Raw genomic sequence first — 16,420 nt, 5'->3', positions numbered from 1 at the left:
GCCACGTTATTGTTTACAGGAGATGAATGAGTGGCAGAGAGTCAGATTAACAGTATTTTGTCTCTATCTGCAGGTTTTGCACGTTTACACAAGCAGTTACCGTCCCTCTATTTACAAAGGCAGAGGCCTAATTATTTTACATGTAGTTGTTTTTTTCCCTGTGTAATAATATTCAACACTGCTATCGATACATTTTTCAAAAAATGCCTCTGTGTGCAAAATGGGTTTAAAAACACAAATCGTGGCAGGATCAGCCTGATGTTATTTGTATCCCGCTGTAACTTTACTGTATAAAGAGCTAACATCTCCAAAATGTCAGGAGTAGTTAGTTATTACAACAAGTGTTTGTGAACTAAAAATCAAGGATGTGGGATCCAGCGATGCTTCATCTCCTGCTTTGTGTTTTTGTGGGTGCCCTGTGCTAGCAGTGTCCAAGCGTTGTTTAGCTTTTTCCCTTTTCATACCGCGGGCCCCACACTTTGGGAAGGTCTGGGTTAGTGTGACTGGAAAAATGTGCCTCTGAATAAATAATGAGTCACTGAGTGTGACACACACAGGCTGCTCCTTGGATTAAAATTTTAAGCCATCGGCAAACATAAACCGTGTCTTATCTAATAGCTGCAAGAAAAATAAATCAGGAAAAGTGCTAAAACATTTGAGTTTGTGTGTTTTTATGGTTAAAAATTCGCCCATTGTCACTTGTCAAACGGTACAATAGATGTTTAGCTTCACTGATCATTTGAGGAGAAAATTGAGCAGATGGCTTCCCAACAACCACCAGCACAAGCTGTTTGAAAGACATTACTGATCTAGTCTCATGTTTTTACTCCAAATGTCCTAAATGATAAAAACAATTCTTTTCAGAGAACACAGAGTACATGATCAGTGTGTCTGTGTGCAACATATCAGCCATTAAGAATCTGCACTGATAGCAGAGGCTAATGAAAATCTGTATTACAGTGAGGTTATGGTAATATGCTAACTTATAATATGCTAACAGCTAACTTACTGCACAAACATAAACCGACTCCAGTGTGTTGAGATACTTTAGTTACTGTCACAGGATTGTTGACAAGATGTTCCTCACATAGTGTTTGATTATTTGACGGCATCATTTTTGTCGTTAATTGTCAAAGTTCATGGATGTTTTCAGGGGAGGGCTGCGAACTGTGCAAACCCTTGCCTTGCAACATGATTCTGTGCTGAGACATATTTATTGCAATAAGTCCTGCAGACAGTGGAAATGGACAGACTGGGAGGGGAAGCTAACAAAAATCTCTCCATGATGAGCCAGGCTAGTCCAAAACAAGCAGGCGAGGGAAAACTGCAAAAGGAAATTACTAAAATGAGGAAATTGTAACAACAACAACAGATTGTTATATATCATATATTGCTCAGTAATAGCATTCCTATGAATCTGTGTAAGAGAAGATGGGAAATGAAGGCTCAAGAGAATGAAAAAGGAATGAAAGAGGGAGTAAAAACATAGAAAACTGTAAGGAAATATTCTTTAACAATATCCATGGAGCAAAGAAACGGGCTGTAGTTATTTGTTGGAAGTATTTATTGCTCTTGATATCGGAACAGTTAATCAATCCTGACAAATATTCCCCTGGACAAGGAAACACTGTCTGTGCTTTCCTGTCATCTTACTCTGAATATTATAATTGTTTCTGGGAAATGATTGCACTCCACTGATTACTTTGAGTCTGATAAAAGGTATAGTTGGAAGCTGGCAAAGATATTTGATGTGGAGGAAACAGCTGGCTTCCTGGCAGACTCCCTGAATGGATAAATGGGAAGATGTTTTAATGTAATGTGCTTTCCAGGGAATAACTCTTCAGAGAGTGAGTTGAGTATATCCTGACAGGCTTCAGCGCTCTATTTGTTTTGGTTGATGTCCTAAAAGAAACATAATCGCAGGGGTTGCTCTCACTCTGTGTGTAGGCATGTGCGTGACAAGCGTCGTGAGGATAAATAGTTTTGAGATATGGTAAATGGTAAATGGCCTGCATTTGTATAGCGCTTTACTAGTCCCAAAGGACCCCAAAGCGCTTTACACTACATTCAGTCATTCACCCATTCACACACACATTCACACACTGGTGATGGCAGCTACATTGTAGCCACAGCCACCCTGGGGCGCACTGACAGAGGCGAGGCTGCCGGACACTGGCGCCACCGGGCCCTCTGACCACCACCAGTAGGCGCCCAGTCACACACACCGCTTCAGCTCATGTGTCTTGGAATGACAAAATATTATTCTTCGTCAGCCTTTTGCTTGTGAGTCATATTGTTTTGACGTCTTATAACGATTATGTTTGAGTTTCTGTTTTCTGTAGCTCCGCCTGAAGCTGTGTTTTTAGTCTGTCAGCAGGATTATGTAAAAACAAACAATCTGACATTTTTCAAACATATATGCACATAGTTACATACAGTTGATTTTATTTAGAAAGGCCTACTTACCTACCTTTATCAATACACCATAATATAGTAATTGTAACATCCATTTTCTTGTATTGATGGGTGTTGTCTTCGTCATGGATCCCCAGACCTCCCTCCCCAGCCTATTTTCAGGGAGGTACTCGGGCATGTACAAGCCAGTTGGGCGTAATCTCTCACGTGTGTTCCAGGTATGTACTGAGCCCTTCTCCCAATTGAACTTCCCAGAAACACCTCACCTAGGAGGAATCTTTAGTTCGTCACATGCATGAACCAGTATCAGTATCAGTTGTGGTTGGATGCCTTTCCCAATGACGGAGCTCATTACTATTCACAGAATGTGTTGAGAACAACCTGAAATGTTTTCAGTTTTATTAGAAATAGCGTACTTCCTGACTGAAAAGTTTCATCTTCCCAAAAAATAGAGAGTCTGTCCTTTGCTTCCTGGAATTCATGTCATCTGTGGATGACACTTTAACCAGTATACAGTAGCGTTAAAAAATGTTGGGTCCATCCGATTCACAGATGTCCTAAGAGGACAGAAACAAGAAGACGGATGAAATGCAAAATGAAACAAGGAAATTCTTGAATTATCTAATTTCAGGAAGAGCCCAAGGGGAGATACTTATCTAGTTTCAAACTTATTTTGCTATCCTGACTGTAAATGTTTAACCAACCACGAGGATGGATACAAAAGCAGACACTATGCATAGGATTTCAAAGTCTTTAACTAATTAATTGAAGAAAAGAAAGGCAGGCAAAAATGAGACACTAGGAGAGTTTCACAGGGGCCGGTATGGGCTCAAAATGTGGTCATAAATATTTTGTACTTGTAAAAAAGATTTGTGTGTGGACTTAGAAAAAAAACCCCTGCAAGTTACAAGTACGGATTTTGACCCTATTTTTCTTCCTTTCATCTGATTGGTCAATGTCATGTCAATCACAAATGTAACAATCCAATCAGAGAACAGATGGGTTTGGCTGTCGAGGGGCGCTTTTTTTGAACTGCAGGTCTTTGAAGGGAATAAATGCCCTTTTACATGCCAACCCACGAAGGAAAACAGTCTGTGGTCGTCCGAGTTTGGTGATTTTTGTGTCACAGGACTACGTGTTTAATACAGGGACTTCCACAGCCTTTTCAACAGCGCTGTGGGGGCGGGCAGTGTTTTGGAAATGACAGTCTTCATTACAAAGCTTTCTTCGTTATGAATTAGCATACATGTTTTTATTGAACATTTGAAGAACCAGCAAAAAAAACAAACTCTTGTAGAGGACATAAAGTCAGAGATAGAAAAGACAAGGAGCATCTAGTACAGGTAGAACTGCTGCAAAAACCCACAGAGCCCAGCAGCCAGCAACAAATTCTGGATCCTTTGCTTTTAGTTAGCAGTTAGCATTAGCAGCACATCCTGCGTCCGATGTGAAAGGACCTTTATGCTGCGCACTGTGACTCACAGCAATGGTCCTGGGTCAGCCCTGACGTTGTGTTAAACTAATCCTAAAGTAATAATGGTATTTCTAACCACTAACATACCTAGGGTTGCCAACTCCCTGAAAAATAAATAAGGGACACCTCGTGGCCAGGGCCGGGCGACCCAGTTGTCTTCACCCTTCCCAGTGTGGTGAATTTTCTAGCTCTTTTTTTGTGTGTGAAATTATTTTTTTAACCATTTGACTTGAATTTGATTTAAGCAGATGCATATTCTTTGTGATATGACCATATGGGAAACAAATGATCATTTAGCCATTTATTTTTAGCTCAAAATGACAACATTAACACAATAAAACAGGTCTCCTTCTTAAACAGAAGCCTGTCATGCTTAACTTTTGAGAATATAAGTAAATCTTTCTTTAAAAGAACTCTGTCCTGCTTAACTTAAAATAATAGAAAACAATAGAAAGAAAAACATTCTTGTAACAGTGCACATTTAGTGCATTTAGTACAATTGGCTTCAGTTGAGGTATTATTTCAGCTTTTCTAAAGCTAATCAGCTGCTCCTGTTTGTAAACCCGCTTGCTCCCATGATTACGCATCTTAACTCATCATCATTATTCATCTATGTATTACTTTTATGTATTAGTCATCTATTTGTTGTAATCATCTATTCTTGCAGTTGTTTATTACACAAAATAAATTATATTATCACACTTCTGGCCACATAGCGCTGATATTCACTGCACATGCCCATATTAACTTTTTCCAGCCAGGTGTTTTCCTTTTCCCATTCTTCCCTTTCTCTGAGGGGAACAAACATTGCTGCTCTAATGCTGGGCTCACACTGTGCGGTTTTAGGCCCATTTTGAGCCGATTTTTTGAGTGATCGGACCGATTTTGGCCTTCATCGTGCATCGTGTAGTATACGTGGGGTAACGAGAAGTGATTAACACCTCACGACCAGCTCCCGATCATCAATCGCTCGTGAGGGTCTCACCACAGCCGCTCACACTGCTCGCGCGCAAACACGTAAACGTTGGTGTAAAAGATGGAGCAGCATGGCTGTGCAGCGTGTGATCTGGACACAAGCGATGGAGGCACAACTTGTAGAACTTTGGAAAGCTCATCCGAGCCTTTTCCATGTGGCATCACAAAATGATCACGACCACAACAACCGTGAAAACAGTTGGATTTACACTGCTGCTCAGTCACAGCTGCCCGATCAATGTTTTTCATTAGCAATTTAGCAAAGTTGATGGTGGTGGTGTGTCTGTGTGAGTGTAAGACGGAGAGAGAGAGCGCGACAGATTTTCTGTTATAACCTTCATGTTATGGAGGCACAGTGTGAGCACTCAGGTCGCATCAGAGCATCGGGCCGTATAGTGTGAGACCTGCATCGTGACATACCAACTGCGAGTCAATCGTGCAGTTTGAGCAGGAGCTGAATAACGTGACTGAAAAAATCGCACAGTGTTTGCCCAGCTTTAGGTGTACTGTTGTCCGAGACTTGCACCGCAGTGTCGGCGTTTGTTTCCCTGTTGGCCATGCTTCTTGTTGTGGTCATCTGTTGTCTTCCGGTATTTTCTCCGTAAGCGACCTTTCCTCGACCAATGAGATGAGTGGTAATCTGAATTGTCATACTCGTAAGTGTGCTGTCAGCTCATTGGTCACAAAGCAGGAGAGGGGCTGGGAATTATGTTTTCAAACAAAGCGTTAATTCCATTAAAAGTTATAGACTACTTTTGATTCTCACTGTATTACGGGACAAAGTGCGTCCCTTATTAGCTCAATACGGGACGTGTACTTTTGTTTCGAAATACGGGACGATTCCGTATTTTAAGGGACGGTTGGCAACCCTAAACATACCACAACTTTATCCTTTCAACAGCTACTGAAAGTTAGGGGACCTAGCTGCTATCGGATATTTCTATAGCGATCCTCCAGCTTCAAACTGTATCACCCTTCAAGGACCTGCAGTTCAAAAAAGCGCCCCTCCGACAGCCAAACCCATCTGTTCTCTGATTGGAGTCCACACACAAATCTTTTTTACGCACACACAAATCTTTTTTACAAGTACAAAATATTTATGACCACATTTTGAGCCCATAGGCCGGTTCTTCTGTAACAGGAGAGAGAAGAGTTAGTCTTGGCACTGCTTTTATAGAGAGGTGTGTGATCGGAGATGGGGGGTTTGGCTTACTTGGTCTACAGGTGAGTGAAGCAGCTGAGCGGAGGGAATGCTCTGTAGGAGTTGGTGAGCAGACAGTCGGTGGAAGGAGTGGAGGGCAGGCAGGGGAGTTCTGTTCTCTTCTTAGAAAGAGTTGTTTGAAAATTCCAAGTGATTGAACAGGAGTGCATGGAAGTGGAGCTAGTGGCAAAGAAGGTCCAGGCAGGTACGCTACCAGTCAAAAGTTTGGACACACCTTTTCATTGGGTTTTCTTTACTTCAGGCACTCCATCATTACACGTCCTGGAGGTGTGTTTGGAGTCATTATCCTGTTGAAAAACAAATGAATGCAAAGTGGATGGCATGTCGCTGCAGGATGCTGTGGTAGCCATGGTTCAGTGTGCCTTCAGTTTTGAATAAATCCCCAACAGTGTCACCAGCAAAGCAGCCCCACACCATCACACCTCCTCCTCTATGCTTCACGGTGGGAATCATGTATGTAGAGACCATCTGTTCACTTTTTGTCTTTTTCAGACAAATCTCTTCTGCTTGTTGCTTTTCCTTAGTCGTAGTTTCTTTGCAGCTATTTGAGCTTTTCAGCTCCTCTAAACAGCTGATGTAGAGAAGTGTCTGCTACTGGAACTCTTTGTGGGCTCTGACCTGAGGTGTGATTTCTGAGGCTAATTACTTGGATGAATTTATCCTCAGCAGCAGAGGTCTTCAAATCTTCATTTGCTGGGGCGGTCCTCATGGGAGCGAGTTTTGTCGCTTGATGGTTTTTGTGACTGCACTTGGGGAGACATACAAAGTTTTAGCAATTTTCTGGACGGACTGACCATCAGTTTTTAAAGTAATAATGGTCAGAGGATTGACGTGGGGTTGTTTCATGTTGTCAGTGAGGAGCAGAGACACTGAAGGCAGCAGTGAGCCACCAGGGGAGTGTCTGTGTCCCAGGCTGAATGAACAGTGTATTTGTGTGTGGCAAATAAAAGGGCCGCTGCCCAAATCGACCATTACGGAGCGACTGGTCCTCAAATCAAGTCTTCAAATTTCAACAATTTCGATTTTATAAACAGATTTGTATGTTCTCTATATTTAACATTATGAACCCTTCGCACCACTTTCTTCTAAGTATAAAAGTTTTATATAAGTCGCAGCACAACAACTGGAAAATTAGTGAGAAATCTAAAATACGCATTGCCTTATAATCCAGTATATCTCTGACATTACCCAAAATATAAATATTTTTAACCATCTTTTTTCTAACATGTTCAATATGAGATTTCCATGTTAATTTATCCTCCAATACTACGCCCAAAAAAAACGGAGTTCAGTAACTCTCACATCCACTCACATCCTGGGCCATCTGATCTCAGGAATTCGCATGATAAGGTGGGGCCAGGTTTCACAATGAGCTCACCCGAAACTCTGGCTGATTGGGACCCATGCCCAGTTTCACACCTTGGCTCAGGTGATTAGAGGATCATCAGGGGGTCCTTTTGTCCCTCTGTGGGGGGTCACTCCCACTAGGTTTATATCTGGGACTCTCCACCATTTGACCTTAGAACTGAAGAAGCTTCTCGGATGGGAGGTGAAACGTCTTCAAGCAACTTAAAGAAGTCCAGACGCTTTTCTTTGCAAGCTCCTTTGACTACGATGACCTGGATGACTGAGAACCTTCACAGACATACTTAACCAGTTCAAAGTGATTCCTCTCACCCCATAATTCAGCTTAGAAATCAAAATAAAATGTTGCAGCGTATCAAAAGCTGTTTTTTGATTCAACAAATACCCCTGTTGTCTATTTATTTTTGTCTGTTGCAAATGAAATGTTGTCAGTAGTAGTCATCAATGTTAATGCCATTGATCTGTTTTTCCGAAAGATCACTGATATGGCATTAGTCATACTCCCAGCATTATACAATCTAAATTTCACATTATTTCCATCAGTTGATGCATCTTGCATTTTATTGTCAATGTTATCATCAACGAAGTGTAGTGGTTAGAGGTTGCTGGTTTGATTCCATTGTTGATGTTTTGTATATTATGTTGTGAACATAAGAACGATCTTAAAATTACTTCCAGCAAGTTTTACGTACGGTTGTCCTGGGACAACATGTTTGGTACTGAAAGCTTCTGGATTGCTTTTCAACTCCATGTTAAGCAGCAGAACCACCGGTTATTGAACCAGAACAATTTTTGAAGTAGATTCATTCTCACACCAGTTTGGCGTATAAAGTACGGAGTGTCAGACCTGTCTAATGCCATAACCCAGAAAATCGGGCCGCTGAAGCCAAATGACAAGTTGTGTATTAGATCAACTGTGTAAACACATCTGGTCTGTTCTGTGTTCACCAGCATGTCATCTGTGTCTATGAGCTGTGGGTTAATCTTGGAGGCTGTAGCCAATCAGGCTGGTACAGGCTCAGAGTACAGAGCCAATATTTCATCTGCAAAACTAAGTAAATGTGGGTTCAGAAAGGAAACGATATGAAACTTTGCAATACTGGATTTCTCCTAAATCCAATACCTACCTACCTCACAAGAGCTAATTAAGATATAAAAACAACCACAAAAACACGGAGACCTTGTATAATTTCTGGTTACTGGCATTTTGACTATAAACTTTACAGGAACCAACAACTCAGGCCGTGAGCAAATATTGATATTAAAAAAAATTCAGAGTCATGTTCAGATTAGAAGCTTAAAACGTGTCATTTCTAGACAGCTGGTGATTCAGAGGTTTAGCATTACTGGTGTCACAATCTAGCTCTGAGGAAAGTCACATTCACCAGCTGTAAATCTGTCACGCATAATAACTGCAATATTGGGATCAGTGTGCAGCTCTGTGTCATGTGTCTTATGACTAGGGATGGGTATCGTTTAGGTTTTATACGATACCGGTGCCAAATCGGTACTTTCGAAACGGTGCCGGTGCTTAAACGGTGCTCGAACCGGTGCTTAAAGAATGGAGAACACAAACTTTGTCCAAAAACCTCTCATGTTCAGCTGGTTTTTGTAAAAAGATAACAATGTTAGCCTTTTCTGCAGCTATGGGGCATATATGGTATCACTCTTGGCTGGAAGCAGTGCTTAAACAATGGAAAAAACACAAACTTTGTCCAAAAACCTCTCATGTTTAACTGTTTCCCACTTTTTCTTTGGTCATTTTAGCCTTTTTGGCCAGGGTGAAGGGAGTATCTGCCATCAAACAAGAAGACAGCTGCATGTAGCTATGATGATGTTTGCTAGTTCACCTTACATGCATTAATGTAATAACGTGGTTAGCCTACTCAACGTAAATTACACACGAACAACATGAAGCTCCTCACGCAGAGAATGTCTAAATGTTTATACGTTTTTAAAGTGTACTTCTCTGCTAAAGAGGGTTTTTACTGCACCTTGGATATTCAACAATGAGTTTCATAGTTTTCCATGTTGCTTACACCAAAGCGGCCACAGAAATAGTCCAAGGACATTCTTGCTGTTTGATATGAGAAAGGTTTATGGACATGTGTAATATTTAATATACATTCTGGCTGGTAAAATTTCACAACATTAATATATACAGAGGCAGAGATACAGCGTGGTGGGATTTATTTTTATTTTATTTTTTTTAGCTATGTGAAACTTCAGCAAGCCCCAACAAAAAGGCGGATCCATCCAGTTCACAGATGCCTTAACCGGAAAAACAGGAAAAGGGATGAAATGTAAACTAAATAAAGTACAGGGTCAAAGGTTGCACAAACTGAAATGTTAGTCCTGAATAAAAATAATGAGAAGCAAGGCAGTGTGCAGAGGTTACGTTTATATTATATTTCAGATCCTAGAAATAACTACGTCTCATGTTTCCCTGTGTGGCAAACACGATGAGGACCCAAACGCAGGACTCAGAACACGGAAAAGTAGACTGAAAACGGCGGCTTTATTTGCTGGAAAAATTCTACACCGGATACAAGAAAATGAAACCGGAAAGTAGAAACAGTGCTGTCAGCGTTAATCTCGTTAAAATGGATGGCGTCAACGCGTTAATGAGCTAACCACACGAACGCATTGACACCGTCCAGCCCCACGCACGGGGTGATCCACGGTTAATGGAGATTTGCTGTGTTTGCTGTCATTTTAACGAGATTAACGCTGACAGCACTACTAGAAACATGAAAACTAGTGAACTAAACTGGGATTGAGAACTAGGAAAATACTACGAGTATGGAGGAAACACACACAGCACTGAGGAGGTTTGATGGTTAACAACGTGACGCCAAACAGGGCAAGACTGAGGACTAAAATACACAGGCAGGAAACAGGTGCAAACACAGCTGGGACTAATGTCCACATAGCACAGAAGACTATGAAAGTAAAACGAGAAACAAAGACGTCGTTCTTCTTTACTGTTAGTCAGACAGTAAATCACTTGAAAAAGTCACACTGCAATTGCACAACTTGTGTGGTGAAATGTTTTCAATTACTGTGGAAAATATTAGAAAAAAATGAATGCATGATGGTATCGGCTGCTGAATCACAGCCTTTGTTTCTGCAGAGCGCCGAGGATGAATCGAAGTGGGTCGAAGACATGCTGAAGCTCCACACAGCCCGAGTACGAGATGTGGAGATCCTTACGGGCCTGGACCTCTACAGATCCACAAACCTCACATACACCAACACCCTAATTCTCAAAACCTACCTGGAGACCTTTGAGAGGGATGAGTAGGAGCCAGAGACAGAGATGATCATATAGGATGTAACCCTTTGTAAAATGTCTGCATTTTTATTGCATGCTCTTTGGAAAGACAACATAATGCTGTTCCACTGCTGAAGAACCGCCCAAGAAGTGCTTGGAAAGGGAACACATATTTGAAAATTACAAGAATGGTTTGTTATGACAGGAATATTACAGTACTCATTCTAAAGCACACATCAAGAACCACACCAGTGTTTTATGTCTGTGCCTAAAAGAGATTTCTCCTTCACATTTCTACTGCCATATGCACTGCATGCTATGAGATTTAATATGTAAAGTTACATGTGTTTAGTCATTTAGAAAAATCCATTCTTGGTGGTCTTCGATCATGGAAGATAATCATTGTGAACTGACACAGTGAGAAGTTTTCATTGCAAACTGTAAGAAAATAGATTAAAAAAAAAAGATCAAAGTGGTTAAAAAATGACGTGGAAAATGAGAACATATCAACCAGGCTTTAATTTCTTCAATCTTGTAGTTTGACCTGTTCACAGCAGCCAGTAAAACAGGTGGAAACACAAACTTTTAAAATCAACATACTCCCAAATTAGTCACTGAGTCTGTAAACTCATCAAAAGGTTGATCAAGATTAAGACACTTCTATAGGTCCAGAACTCTTGGCCTTCAGCTGAAGGCACGTCTGCACTGGCTTAACTTTACTTCCTGTTTCATACTGCCTGTGCCACTAACTATAAGACTATGATTATGGGCAGAGTTTTCCCAAATGGAAAAAAAGTGAACACATATTTTTTCTTATCTTTTAATTTCTGAAAATGTAGCACTTCTTTTTTACAAAACCCAACTTTCTCCCTTTGTCCCTAAACCACTTGATGGTGATCCAGCAGATGCTAAGAGTTTAAAGGCTAAAATGTGCAAATTTGCTGGTGTTTAGTTTCTTGATTCCATGATGATTTAACCAACAGTTGTGTGACAGGTAATCCAACAGGCCTAACCGACCATAGTCCTGCACCTACAGTGAAAAACTGTCGTTGTGATTTCATAAGCACCTGCTTGTTATCTCTTTAGCTAACTCTGTCAAAAGGTGTGAATTTTTCTACAATTTATCATATTTATAATAACTTTGCCACTCGTCCATCCTGCTAGCCATCGCTTCTCCGATTCTGTTCAGTGTCCTGGGCAGCTGAAGCTGAAACCAAGCAATCATTGGGTGAAAGGTGGTGTACACCCTATATAGGTTTCCAATCCTCCACAGCTCTTACATCTGAGACATGCATTCACATTCACACCTTTGGGAGGAAACTGGAGTACCTGCAGGGAGCTCATGCCAGCACAAGGACAGCATGCCAATTCCAGTCTTTTCTTGCTTTTCCCGTTCTAACAATGTACTCACAATCACAACAAAGGAGTGTGGTTTGGAACATAAGAGATAAGATAAGATAGAACTTTATTAATCCCTCGGGTGGGTTCCTCTGGGAAATTCGACTTCCAAAAAAAGCACAGCAACGACCAAAGTTACAGTTACAGAACTGTTATATATATATATACACACACACACACACACACACACACACACACATATATAAATACAGAGACAAATATAAATAAAATATACAAAGGGGATAAATAGAATAAATAGGAATAAAAAATAAAAATACAAGTGAATTGCACATTTCAAGTATTGAGTCTATTGCACTGTTGACTATTTACATGTCCAGTTTAATTAAAAGTTTAATGAACTTAATGTCACCACCTCTTTTAGAAAATTTAAAGAGAAATGAATGCATTCATCTCAGTCCAAATGATTACTATTTTGCAAACTGAATGCAGACATTAGGTGTGCAAAGAGGCTGCTGTAAAACCACGTGTCTCTGCAATACAGTGTAATATAGCCGAGATGCTGAAAACACAAATTAAAATGAATATCGTTTGACCTTCACTTTGATTTTGAGCCAACTGAGTTACAACATGATAGCTTAAAATGAGACCTAACCTCGAAACCATGGAAGTGTCCTTTAGTTCTGTTTAAACGGTGGAGAGGCGACACTGATGTCATCTGTCTGACGTTATCTCTTTATCCAAATTCAACTTTGCTTCCACGCCTTTATTCCTACACCGATAAGCCAGAACCTGCATTTTTTTCACGTTTGACATTTTGTAACATTAGCCCAGTGTTACCATACCTAACTACTCGTGACTGCGTAGCCATAGTCATGGTAATAAGTAAAAGGATCAATAAAAAGTCAGTTAATAGACCTGTCAAGATGTGTATGAAGCCATGTTTATTCTTGTAGCCTTTCAAATAAAATCTGTAGAGTAGTGGAAACGTTCACTGAGTTGTTTTTTATTGTGTTGTTCTCTGCAACCACTGGACTGGCAGATGATGATAATAATAATAACAATGGATTGGATTTATATAGCGCTTTTCAAGGCACCCAAAGCGCATGACAATGCCACTATTCATTCACTCTCACATTCACACACTGGTGGAGGCAGCTACGGTTGTAGCCACAGCTGCCCTGGGGCAGACTGACAGAAGCGAGGCTGCCATATCGCACCATCGGCCCCTCTGGCCAACACCAGTTCAGGTTTTCATGATGACTCCTGGAAACCTGAGAAGTTTTGTTCTTAAGAAAGCATCAAGGTTTCTGTGATGGCTCAACTTCAACTTTATTTTGCAAACAGATTTCCTTGTAATTTATTGCTCATGCTTCATGTTAGCCAATCAGTGTGCCCTCATGGATTATGTTTTACATGCACCTTTGTCCCCTAAATGATTAGAGCTGGGTCACATTACCTATGAAGAGCCCAGGCGTTCTTTCACCTGGGTGACTCAGCTGGAGGTGATCGGGCCCCAGCTTGTGTCCAAGCAGTGCACTACACCACGGTTCCCTTTTCTTGATCCACAGCCATCTGGAAGCTTTCCACTCCTGCAACCCTCTGATGCCAACAACTGTAAGTGTGTGGTACGGAGACCGACCCAGGAACCTCCTGTAGCCCATCTCAAGGGTTCATAGCAGATCCTCCACCCGTCAGAATTCTACAAGCTGCTGATATTTTGCCACCTTTAGCTCATGGGTGTCCTCAAAATGGTTCTCCGAGGGGGATTGCGAGTTCAAAGGTCAACAAGCCTGTAAAGCCTGTACAGGTCTTCAGCTAGTTCAGAGGTTTAAATCAGTATCTGGTAAATCTGGCGTTTGGCCTGTTGATTCCCTGTAGAGATCGCATCAGCTACTGTGTTCAAGACCTCAGTGGTGCCATATATTTCTCCCCTCTACCAGGGCTTTAGGGGAGCAACTCAAAATATGTGCTCACTCCAAAGCCTGCCACATCTGTTCAGTCTTCACAGCAACACCTGCAGAGGAAACTCCAATGTCTGCTGAGGCTCCAAAAAGTAGCACCTCCCTGGTTCTGATGACCTTGAACTCCTCCGTTAGGCTGGTGAAGGGAATAACTTGTAGCTCCATTAACAGTAGAATCAGTTTGAGGTTCTCAGGGTTGGTGTATAAAGTGTGTACCTCTTACAACAGAGACAAGGGTTTACATCCAGCTTCCCATCTGCGGATACACCACAGGCACTTTGATTAGAGTCAGGAATGAGTCAAGAACTTTGTGTCTCTTGTCACGGTGAGTCTGCAGTAGCTTCAGTCATATTAATATGATTGTGTTTACTTTACATTTCTTACATTTTATTGCATGACTGGATATTTGTTTTTAATATAATAGCCGGTGTGAGTGTTTGGCTCATGGTTGGCACATAATTGGCACACAGCTTCTTTCTCTCTTTGCTTAAGTGGCTCAGTGGTATGCTTTTCTTAGCAGAATGACAGTCTTGTTTTCTGCTAGAAGGAGTTTTTCACAGGTTACATAAGCTGCATAATCATGCAGCTTATGTAACATCATTTAGATCACACTAGGTGTGTTTATGCATCTGCAGTAACCCCAGCCAGCTGGCTCCCTTCTCACATCACTCGTGAACAAGACCCCGAGATACTTAAACTCCTCCACTTGGGGCAGGGTCGCGTCCCTGACCTGGAGTGGGCACTCCGGGTCGCCTTCGGGTCAGGGAACGGGTCCTGACTGTCATCTGTGCTTATGCGCCGAGCGGCAGTTCAGGGTACCTAGCCTTCTTGCAGTCCTGAGTGGGGCACTGGAGGACGCTCCTCCTGGGGACTCTGTCGTCCTACTGGGAGACTTCACTGCTCACGTGGGCAACGACAGTGAGACGCTACATCCAGATGAACAGAATAAACTTTGGGGGATACACACGATAATGTTTCATCTCCTTAATGCACGTGTAGTGTCTCTTCATTTTTCCCAACTAGCATTCTTGGAAATTACGCATTGTTCTATGTTAGGACACAGGTCAGCTGTTTTCTACTACCATACATTTGTAGGGTGGGCATGGGCAGTGTGAGGACCCAGGAGCGGACACAGACGTGGAGACAGCGCTGAACTTGAAACAAAAAGCGAGCCTTTATTTTGGCTGGATTAAAGGTGGCAAACAAAGCAGAAAGCTATGAATAGCTGACTATGATGAGTCTGTGCTGGAAAATGAAATAACTATAAAACGAATACATGAATGAGCAACATGAACATGACCAGCACGCCTGAAACCAGACACAACATGAACCCAAACACTGGGTTGCATGACCCAGACCATGACAATATTCAAGTGGTAACACGAGTCAGTCCCAGTTAAATATGAAATATGAGCTAATATGCTACTTAAAGCGAAAACGATAGCAAATCTCACAAAAGTGAGTAAGTTGAAGCTGGACTCCCTTAGGGTGGTGTCGGGAGGATGTTATCCAAGATAAGAACAATGCAGGATAACACCTCCTACCCACTCCATGACCTGCTTGCCAGTCACAGGAGAACGTTTAGTGAGAAACTGAGATTTCTCATGATGCACCATGGAACAGGACATGACGGCTGCCCCGTACTCCTCCATCGAAAGCACAGAACACACTGAAATAGTTACAACAGCCTGGCTTCTGCTCAATCAACAGCCTCCACAGGCTGATGACCTGTTACAGTTAGAGTCAAATGTGAGTCATACATATTTAATCTGTAAGTCAGACACACGGAAGGGAACGGTAAGTGACGGAAGTGATGTTGTAGGTGACGTCAGACGCCGGAGATTTTGGCGGAGAAAAAGCAAATGGTAGCATAGAGTTTAACAAAGGTTTTCCAAGCTTCAGTATTACCAAATATACTAATCAATTGTCATATAACTAACAACATCTGTTTTATCATCTCTAACACCCTGGAGGACAACGGGGAGAGTTTAGACGCTCTCCAAGATTACATCGACCGCTGTTTTCAAGATTTAGTAATGCATAAGGCCCAGAGTGCATCTTCCCCGGCCAAAATCGAGACGCCGTCATCGAAGAGAAGTCGCCAGGCAGACTCCCCCGGTACAACATCGCCTGCCGGCAAAGACATCGCAGAAATCCTGGAGTCAATCGACAAGCGATTGTCCAGTTTCGATGCGAGGCTGTCCCTGGTGGAGATTTTACACCGGGAATTTAAATCTCTGAGAGAATCCCTGGAATTCAGCCAGCAGCAGGTGGAAACGCTTGCCGCTGAAAATGCCACGCTACGGGAGTCGGTTAAATCTCTCACCGATAACGTGACCCAGCTAAACATTGAAAATAAAAAAATAAAAGAGTCT

General features: G+C 41.8%; 1 protein-coding gene across 2 annotated transcripts in view; it reads left to right on the top strand.

Annotated features, from left to right (window-relative positions):
- Positions 1-13,092, top strand: part of enpp2l (ectonucleotide pyrophosphatase/phosphodiesterase 2-like) — a gene marked incomplete at its 5' end in the record, with an annotated part of 34,002 nt that extends 20,910 nt beyond the window's left edge. For both annotated transcript variants that reach the window (XM_080864121.1, XM_080864120.1), the window contains one exon: positions 10,585-13,092. In XM_080864121.1, the coding sequence (XP_080720247.1) occupies positions 10,585-10,755 (171 nt within the window). In that variant the 3' untranslated portion in view covers positions 10,756-13,092. The remainder of the gene's footprint in view (positions 1-10,584) is intronic.
- Positions 13,093-16,420: the final 3,328 nt, after the last annotated feature.

This window comes from Rhamphochromis sp. 'chilingali', assembly GCF_963969265.1.
Source record: "Rhamphochromis sp. 'chilingali' genome assembly, chromosome: 17".
NCBI lineage: Eukaryota > Metazoa > Chordata > Actinopteri > Cichliformes > Cichlidae > Rhamphochromis > Rhamphochromis sp. 'chilingali'.
Note: the sequence above shows the minus strand (reverse complement) of the source record. Positions and strands in the feature narration are given on the sequence as shown.